The sequence below is a fragment of the Rhinolophus sinicus genome, chromosome 15, assembly GCF_057876585.1.
Source record: "Rhinolophus sinicus isolate RSI-liver-muscle chromosome 15, RSI-T2T, whole genome shotgun sequence".
Classification (NCBI taxonomy): domain Eukaryota; kingdom Metazoa; phylum Chordata; class Mammalia; order Chiroptera; family Rhinolophidae; genus Rhinolophus; species Rhinolophus sinicus.
Genome location: NC_142515.1, coordinates 64541266 through 64553827, shown reverse-complemented (window position 1 = coordinate 64553827; position 12562 = coordinate 64541266). Strand labels below are relative to the sequence as shown.

Genomic DNA, 12562 nt, shown 5'->3' with positions numbered 1-12562 from the left:
CTGGTGAAGGTAATTTTGATCACCCAGTCAGGGTGTTGTCTGATTTCTCCACTATGTAGATACTGAGTTTTTTCTTTCTTGTAGTTAATAAGCAGTCTGTGGGAAGATTCTTTAAGATAAGATTTCCCTTAGATTTAGCATCCTTTAATGATTTTTGCCTGATCCAGTCTTTACTGTGATGGTTGCAAAAAGAGTATTATCTCATTCTAACACTCCTTCCACACTTACCAGTTGGTCTTTGGCAAGACCAACCTTTCTCTCCTTTATTTATGTATTAAGTAGTATCATTGTGGTCTCAAGAATTCGTATTTTTTCAGTGGTTTGTAATTTATTACTGTGCTTAATATTTGGGTGCTTAGCTTGTCCAGATTTGGCTAATGGAAGCTGCTTCTTCAAATTGGCTCCTGTATCCTTGTGACAGGCTCCCATCAATTTTTCCCCCATCATTTTCTGAGCATTTTTTTTACTTTCTCGTAAAATATTTTGGGCTTGTCTTGTACCTATACTGTCTAAACCTTGGAATCCAGCTCCTTTTAGGATAAATGGAATTAGATACCAAGATATGGGCACTTAAGTGTGCTTATTGCTACTGGGATTTCTTCTTTTTTGGCTTTTTCAACAGACAAAGCTAAGAAATGTTCTCTCTCTCTCTCTTTCTCTCTCTCCCCCCCTCCCCCTCCCTCTCCCCCCCCCCATACACATGTATAAATGGACATATCTTAGATATCATGAGTACACACCAGTGCCTTCCATTTCAGGTCCATTCTCCCAGAGTTATTTTTTTGTCTTTTCGCATTCCATGTTTGTGTGTCCTGTCTTTCACAGAGAGAACCTCAGCTCCCAACAATATCAATACGTTTACTCTTTTGCTCAATCCTGAAAAATATTTAAAAATATTTTCAGGATTGCTTTTCCTATACCACTATGGTAAGCAAACCTAGTAAGAAGAGTTGGAGATTTGTTTGTAATTCTTTCCTTCTTGCCTAAGACTGAGAGTATATTAGTCAAATATTGTATTCATAAGCTATTTGGATTAGTTCTTTCATTCTTTGCTTTTTCCTTTCCCTTCAGTGTAGTTATGTTATTCTTTTAAAATAAAATTAGTCTCATTTGTTTTAGTTTGCTTTCAAGTACAGGTTCCTCTTCATTCCCATTCTTATTGTTTTAATTTTATTTTTTGAATATGTAGAATATTAATATGCTCTCAAAAATCAGAACTGTATAAAACCTATCCTATTTTAGTGTGATTTTCTCCTCCCCTTTTATGAAAGAAAAAGATACATAACTAGCAAAAGGCCATTTATTGTACCTATGTTCAGTTTTGTTGTTATTTAAAATAAATTTTGTCTGTTGAGATGAAGATTATAAAAGAACTTAATTTTTGGAAACATACTTGAGGCTCAGTGATTTGTAACTGATTCCTGGGGACAGTGATTCTCAATGATTTTGCCATTCCAGCACACCAGGTTACCATCCAATGTTTGCGGCAACGTTCACTGCTTGCTGCAGTGATTGGGTGAGGTGAGTGCAGGGAGGGATCAGTGTGTGCTTTCACCCACTTTGAGATGCTTGCGATAGGGTTAATGAGAACATTAGAACCTCCCAGTTACACTGGTCAGGGAAAATCAAAGACTCCTGTGATAGAAAAGACCAGTGATTATGTAATAAGACAAAATAATTAAATCAAGCGAGAACCGAAATTTTAGTTCCAGATCAACATAAGCCAGAAAATAATGACCTTAGTGTCTTGACTGGACTACCTTAAATGTCCTTCCTCTATTTGTTTTCCCACCCAGGTGCCTGAGTGGGAATTCTGTGGCTTAATGACATTCTCAGCAGCATGTCTGAAAAGTCACCCAACTAGATGATTTATACCCATCCTGTATTTGCCATTTCTAATAATTTGTATGTTAGGTTTATAAATCTTTAATGCAGGATGGAGCTTTGGCGGACGAGCTGTAATTTAGCTGGTTGAAAGAACTAAAGATGTCTTGATGTGAAGTGTCATAACATAGTTGTGTTTTTTTCTCTCTGCTAGCCTTACTCCAGATCCTGGCAGCTGCTGTAGCTGAGCGAGATGTGGTTTATTTCACCTTTGGGGACTCAGAATTGATGAGAGACATTTATAGCATGCACACCTTCCTTAGGGAGAGGAGACTGACTGTTGGTGAGTAGGAGGGAGTCTTGACACTGGTATTTAGGTGGGTTTAGCAGGAGGGATGTCTGCTACATCTGGACGGACCACAGTGAATAAGAAAAAATGAAAGTGTGATTGTGAGGGTGGGGTACAGAGAGGCAACATTTGTAGAATCAGTCTTTCTGGGAAAGTGTTATCCCCAGTCTTGAAAGAGCATGTCAGCTGACTAAAGTAAGGCCAAGAAGCTCAGTTGATGACCATTTTTATATTTGTGTGTATAGAAAGCTACAAGAGGGATGGTGTGGGAGGGTAAGTTCAAACCTATGTGGCCTCACTGATTCATATTTCTGAGATGTGCCAGCATGCTCATCTGGTGTGTTTCAGCTGCATGTGCGAGGCCTTGCGACCATGGGACCCAAATGTAGAGTCAAAGTTGTCACCAACTCCCAAAAAGATGCATGGATGATATACTATGTGCGCCCTGTTGTAATCAGGAGCTAATAAGTAGTTTCTTTAAGGTATTTTTTTTTTAATTTTATGTCAGGAAAACCTTCAAATATATGAAATTCCTGCTCTATTTTTGGAAGTCAAATTTTAGCCTTTGTTATTTAGATTAAGATGATAGTTTTATCCATCATGTTCTTCAGTAGTTTTATCCATCTCTATCCCTTAATATGCAAATTGGTCTGGCCTTTTATTCTCCAGGAGAAGTATATAAGCTGTTGCTACGATATTACAATGAAGAATGCAGAAACTGTTCCACCCCTGGACCGGACATCAAGCTTTACCCATTCATATACCACGCTGTGGAGTCCAGTGCAGAGGCCACCAGCCAGCCAGGACAGAGGCCTGGGGCCTGAGCAGCGCAGGGAACAGGACCACCGTCCTCTTCTTAGCAGAAAAGCCTATTTGAATTGTCGGCTGTAATATGTAAACTGACTTAACTTAATATAAATGTGTATGTAATACACACTTACACACAAGGATGCAATCCCTTCCAGACCCGTGCAGTTGTCAGTGTGTACATCTGAGCCCCCTCCATCCTTATGTAGGCTTAGATCGATTTTCTTTCCAGTTTTTTCTGTTCCAGTCTTCATTCTTTGTCTGTGTTTTCTTTTGCCCCTCAGGTTTCTTGTGAAATCCCATGAAAGGTTTTCTCAGACTGTTAGGTTTTTGATGCCTGTATATTATACAAATTGCCTCTGCTGCTGGCAGATGGCAGTGATGCCCGGGAAGAAGTGGAAATCCAAGAATCTCTTTAACTGGTTTTGCTAAAGCTCCTGTGAGCCTTTCATTCCCAACTCTCGTTTCGAGTGTGTTTGAGGTTTTCAATTTTGAAAATTAAGAGTTGGGGTTTTATTCATACATGTCATATAATGCAAATCTCCTAGGTTAAAACAGTTTTGTATTTAACACAGAATATTTTCCAGAAATAGTTCCTTTATCTGTTATGGTTTGTCTATCCTTTTTTTACCTGATCAGTTTTTATTGATAATGTTTCTGGAAACAGACCAAGATGGAAGGAAATGTAGAATAAAAAGAGAATTTCCCCCAAATGGTGTTGAAAAAGATTCAAGAGAGTTGAAGGATTTTGTTGTTTCTTGGGATTTTTTTTCTTTTTAAATTAGAACGATTGTTTATTCCTTGGTGCTTGAGGCATATTCATATAACCAAAGTTTAAGAACTGGGAACTTTGTGCTGATTTGTACATATTGAAGTTTCTCTGGTATTCAAAGGTTATATAGTTAATAAAGTCTCATTAACAGTCATTTGTCAGAAACTCCCTTATCTATATATTATATATATACGCGCACACACACACACATATAATATATATATATATATATATATATATATATATATATATATATATATATATTCTTTAAGTGTGTCTCTGTGCAAGCACATAAAAAAAATCTGAATAAAACTGGAGTTGTGGGAAATGATTATGTTTAAGCTTTATCAGGGGCTCTGTTTAAAATCCTTTACTTAAAATTGCATCCATTAAAACTGGCAACAAACATAAATAATAATATCTTTCAAAAGTGAAAGTGAAAGCCAATATCAATCCTGTGTTAATGGAGAGTAGAATTTAATCACAAAAGCACTTATTTTACTGTTGAAGTTCTAGTTTAGTCAACTGTCAGGCAAAGCTATTGGAGGTCAAATCCTATTATGAGGAGTTTTGGTAGATTGTCCGAACTCCTGGTATCAGGATTGGCAGGGAAAACAATGGGGGCTTGGCCAGTGTCTGTAACTCTTTTGGTTTATGTAGAGATTGAGCAGTTAATGGAATTTGGCAGCTGAAGACAGCCACTTGTTAACGAAGTTCTCTGCCTTAGTAACTAAGATTTAAATCATCTCTCTAAGTCCGAGGTGTCTGGCTGGTATGAAAGTCTTCTGTTTCCTTCCCAGCCCATTCTGTGCTTTCGTCAATATTCATACTTACATTTTCTTTTTTCTGTCTCCATATTCTTTCCCTGTTACCCAGCCCCAAGACTCAGTAAATAGTTCTTTAAAACATTGCATGAAAAGTACAGGACGGTTCATGTGGTAGATAACTTGTTAAGTGTAGGTAAGAAGACCACCCAGCCTCCATTCCTGAACATAGAACCTGTGACTCCGCTCGTATTGCTGCACAGGCTTAGTGACTGGGCCCCCCTAACTGACTGCTGCTCTCGCTGTGCAGAGGTTTCCAAGAGTAAAACCTGCCAAGTTCTTTGTCCCAGTACATTCTGGGATTGGGACAGTTTGATCAGATGGAACACTATAAGAACTAATGTTCATTTTTTGAGGAGGGAGAAAGTTGGAGGGAACATGATTACTTTGTTCAGAGAAAAGAAAAAAAAATCAGACATCTAATTAACATTTGTATCTATTCTAAGACATTTAACAGCACCTTTTATTCTTTTTCATTTGGGGTTTATTGGTTTATTTCATGTGTTTATTCCTCCAATCTATTGAGGCATAAAAGGATATTTTTAGTTTAGAATTCTTAGGTTTTTAACATACTCACTTGCTTTTTACTTTCTATCTAGCCCACTCAAATGTACAATAACAGTTTAAGGAAACATGGTGGAAGAATGGAAAGGGCATGAGATTTTAAATCAGACTAACTGGGTTCAGATGCTAGCCACATCCCCAGCTAACATTTTAGTCTTCTCTAAATAAACTAAATTTCTGAGCCTTACTTAACTCATCTAGAAAATGGGCTATTAGCACGTATCAGGAAATACTGTATGTAAAGTAACAGTCATAGGGTCTGGCACATAGTTGGTGCTCAGTAAATGCCGACTATCCTAGTTGATCAGGAAACATTTATGGAGCATCTACTGTATAATAGTTACTGTGCTAAGTTGCTTTACATATTTGCTTTACACATTTTTCCAATGAGCTAACAGATGCCCAGAGGCTAGGAAATACCATCTCCACCTCCAGCAGTTCTTTAGGAAAGGAGACTTGCTTTGTCATCTCTGAAAGGGATCTGACAGCAAAGGCTCTGATACTCTTGATCTCTACCAAGTTCCTAGTATAGCTTATTCTGCATCATGAATGACTAGTTGTCAGTGGAGTAATTTAAATCATCGCTGAGCGAATTATCTCTTTCTTTGTTGGGTGAAGTAACATTAAGGACAGGCATACCAAATCGGTATTTAAAAGAGATTGAAAAGGAAATCTAAGCAAACTCCATGATTGCTGTGCAGGTACTTAACCAATATAATTGCTTTGGAAACAGTATTGATTAAGGTCTCCCATTGCGAGAATATGATAGAGCAAAGACTTTGTTGGGTTGAAGAGAAGCAGTTACATAGATTCTCACCGTCTTCTCTGATCTGTGTGGCTCCATGTTCGTGGCGTTTTTCCTGATGTAAGGAAGACCTGGATCCTAGTGTGTCTGCTTTAAAAATAAATAAGGTTTAGAGGTCCTGTACTTTCTTCTGTCCAACCTGTGGATCAGCCCCAGTCCTTTGTCTTGACAGAAGGGAAAGGACTAGCCAATCCTGGAATCTGAGCTCAGAATATTTAATCCTGTCCTTTGGGGCTGGGCTGATACTACAACAATGATACTAGGACAAGCTGCTAAAATCCACTGACCCACTGCTGTTCTTTGTGCCACAGCACAGCGCCTTTGGGCCCCCTTTACCGGTCAGACACGGACCACTGAGCCTTCAGGGGATGGTTTCCCAAACAAGACGGCCCGAACTGTGTGTGTTCATCTGCTCGCTGGATTTATTTTTTCTGACTGTTTAAGTGTAGGGTTAACGTGTCATGATGACTTTGAACTTGGGGATAAGGAGAGTCTGTGCTAATATTTCCATGATTTTTGTAGGGAGAGAATAAAGAAATTCTGATCTCTTTGTCATCACCTTTTTTTCTCACATCATTATGCCACTTTTGAGATTTCATGTGCATGCTATCATTTACAAAATCTAGAGTGTGTCTTGGGCATTTGGTGAGTTTTTTACATGTAGATTTGTTACTCCACATTAGGTGTTAGGCGTGTAGAGATGGTCGTTGGCATGAGGAACATTCCAATGGTAAAGAGAATTCTGACTGCATTTGTTTTTCTTCCTTGCCAGGTTCCTGAGGTCGTGTTTTCTAGTGTTCATTCCCCTTTCCTAATTTTCATCTTCCCTCAAGAGAGGTCGAATCAGGGACAGGGAAGATGTCTTGAAGGTTCTGAGGACACTCCTTCCATCCATTGCTATATCCATAGACACTTATGAGCGCCTTCTCTGGGCAATCACGGAACTCTCAGGGGTACAAAGGCGAATGACTTTTCCTCTGCCCTCAGACCAAAGATAAGATCTAAAAGAGAGGGTAAGTGAGCTAAAACCCTACAAGTAGCATTTTCTTTTCACTATGCTGTTCCAATTCAAGCTAGAAAAACCAGTTGAAGTTTTATGCTATCAATTTAGAAACCTGAATAGAGCCCTGTGCCATGTCAGTTCACTACAGTGAACTCACTTACACAGCTTCCTCAGTTGGAGAGTGTGGGAACAAAGGGCATAACTTACAATGTTCAGATGGGCTACCTAAAGGCCCATCTTGCTTCATTCAGTCCCTGCCATGTTGAGTTCCTGCCATCTCGATTCCACTGGTTCTTGGATTCTGAGAAAGTAGCACTGGAAGCTAAAAAGTAGATTTACTAATGGAAATGTTATTTTTACCTGTAGGTGAGTCCATATGGGGTAGGTACAAGGTCATGTTTCTTTAATTTTAGCTGGAATTATATTGCCTCAGTCTGAACACTACACATTTAATCGAAAAATGAAGAAAATTAGCTTACCTAATGAATTTTACTTGATAACAAAGTATTTCAAAATACAGAGACCTTGCGGATAAAATAATAAAAGGGTTCCTTTGTGGTGAGAAGGTGGAGACCATCATGTCGTAATGTTGCATTTTCTGTTAAGGTTTGTAACAGTAACCTATAAACTTAGACTTAAAAATTTCAGTATTTGGGAAGAAATATACTCACTGTAGAATTGGTAAAGCCTAAAATATATATGCTAAATGTGCTCTTGAACATGTATGAAGCACAGTATTTCAGAGTCTTCATTTGTTCCACAAATAACATATTTCATTAATTCCAAAATGAACATTGTTTTCACATGTGGCATCTGAAATCCAAATACTTCTAAAAACTTGTGGTATATCATAATCTACTTTGCAGTATTTTTTTTCATGGTACAGAAAATAAAGGTATTTTATAATATATAACATCTTATATTTGAAGAAATATGGTAGTTAGAATGCCATCTAATGATATGCCAGTCACTTTTATTAAGCTTTGGAGCTGCAGTTGTGAACAAAATAGATTGTGTTGTTGTCATCATGTTTATACTGTAGCGGAGATCACAAATAAGAGCCTGTGATAGGACTTCGAGTGGGTAATCAGGAATTGGTTTTCTTTTTAAGAATTTCAGACATACAAAATAAAATAGGGTTATGAACCCCTGTATAAGTATCACCCATCTTCAACAATTATCAATTCATAGCTAATCTCACTTGCTCTATATACCTACCCATTACTTGCCCCAAATTATTTTGACGCTCATCCCAGGCATATTTCATCTGTAAATGAATGTCTTAAAGACATTACCACACACACACACACACACACACACACACACACACACATTAAAATAATAGAGAAAGGACTTTTGATTCCAAATGATGGAGTCAACAGACTTTTCCCTATTTTTCCTGCTAAGTACAGCTAAAGCTTCTGAACATGATGCATAAAACAAACATAAGAAGACGATGAAAGGTGGAAGAGAAGAGAGCAGACTGGTAAGGAGATCTGGGGAACCAAGGAACAATACAGTGGTGAGTTCCCTGGATTTCCTTCTTGTTTCACATATCCTGTGCTGACTGCTGGAGAAAGTGACAACCCAGAAATTCTGAATACAGATAAAGACCCAAGAAAGCCTGCTTTCTCTAGCCAACAGACCAGGAAAGGGACAGCATAATGAGAGAGAAAACTTTCATATAATAACTGCTATACTGTAGCTAAATACCATAGAAAAAACAGGCCCCACCAGCAAAGATAATGTGTAGAGCCTAGATTTCCACCCTCTCCAGGTTATAACAAAGCACCCCAATCGTCATGTAAAGAGGTTCTTCCCCAATGCAGTGTGAGTAAGGAACGCCGAACTTCTACCTCCATCTGGAGTTAGTGAGTCTCCACTCCCATTTCCCATTAGGCGGTATCAGAGGAAGCCTTCAATACCAGAGTCAGATATCAAAGTTACCTCCGGTAACAGAGTCAGAACTTTTCACCACTGCTTGGAAGAACTGAGGCCCCTTAAACACTTCCATCCTGAATTGTCAGTGAAGGATACATGGGGAGGAGTCACTGGGTTCTCTTCTTCCTAGCCAGGATTATATCAGTGTAACCTATGGTGGAGCCTGAAGTCCCCCAGCAGTGACAAGGAGTCCTCTGTATGTCTGCTGAGGCAGAGAGGAGAACCTGAACTTCCATCTCCACCTGGCTATAATGAGGCAGTGTCTTGCTCCCCAGCTGGAGTGGTATCAGAGACCAACTCAAATAGATATCAGAGAAGGCCTGCTAAAACCCAGGATTTAATGAGATCTGGAGTCTCATAATATCAAAAATATTCAACTTGCAATGAAAAATCACTTATACCAAGAACCAGGAACATCTCAACTTGAATGAGAAAAGACAACAGAGAGCAACAGTGAGATGACATAGAACTATCTGACAAGGATTTTAAAGCAGCCATCATAAAAATGTTTCAACAAGCAGCTATGAACACTTGAAATAAATGAGAAAGGAAGTCTCAGCAAGGAAATAGAAAATCTCAACAAAGAAATAGAAGACGAGAAAAACCAAATGGAAATTTTAGAACAACAACCACTACCAAAAAAACCCCCACAAAATCCATGGATGAGCTCAACAACAGAATGGAGAGGATAGAGGAAAGAGTCAGTGAACTTGAACTTGAAGGTAGAACAATAGAAATTAGCCAATCTAAGACAACAGAAAGAATAGGCTGAAGAATAATAATAAATAGAGCTTCAGGAACATTTGAAACTATAAGAAATGATCTAATGTATCATTGGAGTCCCAGAGAGGAGAAAGAGCGTGGGGACTGAAAAAGGAATTGAGGCATACTTTCTAAATGTTTCCCAAATTTAGCAAAAGACAAACCTATAGATTCAAGAAGCTGAGTGAACTTCAAACAGGATAAACCTGAAAAAAAAAAAAAATCACACTGAAATGCATCATAGTCAAACTTCTGAAAACCAAAAAAAAAAAAAAAAAAAGAAAAATCTTTAAAGCAGTGAGAAATGACATATTACCTGCAAGACAAACACAATTCAAATGACAATGTATTTGTCATCAGGAACAATGAAGGTCAGGAGGAAGTGACACAACACTTTTCAGGTGCTGAAAGAAAACTGTCAATGCAGAATTCTATATCAAGCAAACAAATGCTTCAGGGAAGAGGAAATCACGACATCATCAGATGAAGAAAAACTAAGAGAATTTGTTTCCTGCAGACCTGCCCTAAAAGAATGATCATAGGAAGTTATCGAAACAGAAAGGAAATGATTAAAAAAAAAAAAAAAGGAATCTTGCAACATCAGGACAGAAGAATAGTAAAAGTAACAATATGGATAACCACAATACACTTCTGAGTTTTCTAAATTATGTTGGTCGAAGCAAAAATTTTAACTCTATTGTGGTTTTCAATGTATATAGAGGAAATAAGACAATTATAAAGAGGAGGGTACAGTGAGATAAGGTTTCTATACTTCACTCAAACTGATAAACTGTTGACATCAGTAGACTGATAAATTATGTACCTATAATATAATACCTGGAGCAACCACTCTAAAGAGTATAGAAAGAAATGTACTAAAAAACACTATAGATAAATCAAAATTGAATTTCAAAAAATGTTCAATTAACCCACAAATAGGCAGAACAAAAAATCTTAAACATAGAGAACAAGCAGAAAATGAAAAATAATGGCAGACTTAAATACTCATGCATCATTGTTACGTTATACATTAAGACATTAAGTGGAAAAGATGGATATTGGCAGAGTGGATTAAAAAACACACACAAGGGGACAGCCAGGAGGCTCAGTTGGTTAGAGCGCGAGCTCTCAACAACAAAGTTGCTGGTTCAATTCCCGCATGGGATGGTAGGCTGTGCCCCCTGCAACTAAAGGTTGAAAACGGCAACTGGACTTGGAGCTGAGCTGTGCCCTCCACAACTAGATTGAAGGACAATGACTTGGAGCTGATGGGCCCTGGAGAAACACATTGTCCCCCCAATAAAATTTATTTTTTAGAAAAATATATATATGAGTCCAAAAAAATATATGAGTATGACCCAACCATACAAAGTGTAAGAAACTCATTTAAAATATAATGATATAGGTAGGTTGAAAGTGAAAGGATGGAACAAAATATACACCTTGCAAACTAATCAAAAGAAATAGCAGTGGCTATATTCATATTAAATAAGTAGACTTAAGAGCAAGGACAGTTAGGGACAGGGAGGGATATTGCATAATGATAAGTCAATCCACCAAGAAGATAGGAATTCTAAATGTTTCTGAACAAAACAGTGGGCCTGAAAGATATGTGAAGAAAAAACTGATAGAAACTAAGAGAAACATAAATCTACAATAATAATTAGGGATTTCAAAACCCTTCTTTCAATAGTTGATAGAGCAGTTTGATAGAAAATCAGCAAGAATATACAACTCAACAACACCATCATTCACCAAGATCTCCATAACACTTATAAAACACTCCAGTCAACAACAGAAGAATGCACAATCTTTTCAAGTACCTGTGGAATATAAGCCAAGGTAGGCCATTGCTGAGCCATAAAATAAAACTCAACAAGTTTAAAAGAATTGAAATCATATAAAATGTGTCCTCTGGCCACAATGGAATCAACTAGAAATAAATAACAGAAAGATAAAAAGAAAGTAGCTAAACAACACACTTCTAAATAATCCATGGGTTAAAGTCTCAAGGGAAATTAAAAAATATATATATTGAACTGAATGAAAAAATATATATCAAAATATGTGAGATACAGCTAAAGCAGTGCTGAAAAGGAAATCTATGAAACTAAATACATACATTAGAAAAGAGGGAAGATCTCAAATCAATCTAAGCTCCTACCTCCAGAAACTAGGGGGGGAAATCAAAATAAACTCAAGAAGAATGCAAATATTAGTAAAGAGCAGAAAGTAATGAAATAGAAAAACAAAAATCAATAAACTCAAACAAAAAGCTGGTTCTTTGAAAAGATCAATAAAATTGACAAACCTCTCACAAGACTGAAAGAAAAAATATAGAAAAGACTCAAATTACTAATATCAAGAATGAAATAAGGAATACCACAATAGACCCTTCAGACATTAAAGGATAATAATGGAATACTGCAAACAATTCTACACATATATTTGACAACTTAGATTAAGCGGACCAATTCCTCAAAAAGAACTACAACTCACCCAGTATAAAATTTGTAATTTGAATGATCTGTAACAATTAAGGAAAATGAATTCGTAATTTTATAACTATCACAAAGCGATAATCAGGCCCAGATGTTAAAGAATTAACATATTTATACAATCACTTCCTGGAAATAGAAGAGGAAGGAAAGCCTCCCACTTTGTTTTATTACCTTGATACAAAACCCAGACAAAGACAGTAAAAACACAACTACAGACCAGTATCCTTCATGAATATAGCTGCAAAATCCTTAACAAGCTATTAGGCAATACAATTCAGTATTATAGTAGAGAATTATACACCATGACCAAGTGAGATTCGTCCCAGGTATGCAAGGCTTGTTCAATTAACATATCACATCAGCAGGCTAAAGAAGAAAAGTCTTAGGATCGTATCAATAGATGAAGGAAA

General features: G+C 37.3%; 1 protein-coding gene across 8 annotated transcripts in view; it reads left to right on the top strand.

The window, feature by feature from the left end:
- Positions 1-6500, top strand: part of PARG (poly(ADP-ribose) glycohydrolase) — a 142381-nt gene extending 135881 nt beyond the window's left edge. For 7 of the 8 annotated variants that reach the window (XM_074337273.2, XM_074337270.2, XM_074337271.2 and 4 more), the window contains 2 exons: positions 2039-2167; positions 2843-6500. In XM_074337273.2, the coding sequence (XP_074193374.1) occupies positions 2039-2167; positions 2843-2997 (284 nt within the window). In that variant the 3' untranslated portion in view covers positions 2998-6500. Of the gene's footprint in view, positions 1-2038; positions 2172-2842 lie in introns of those variants that run through there. The other variant, XM_088792127.1, reaches the window with a different exon arrangement.
- Positions 6501-12562: the final 6062 nt, after the last annotated feature.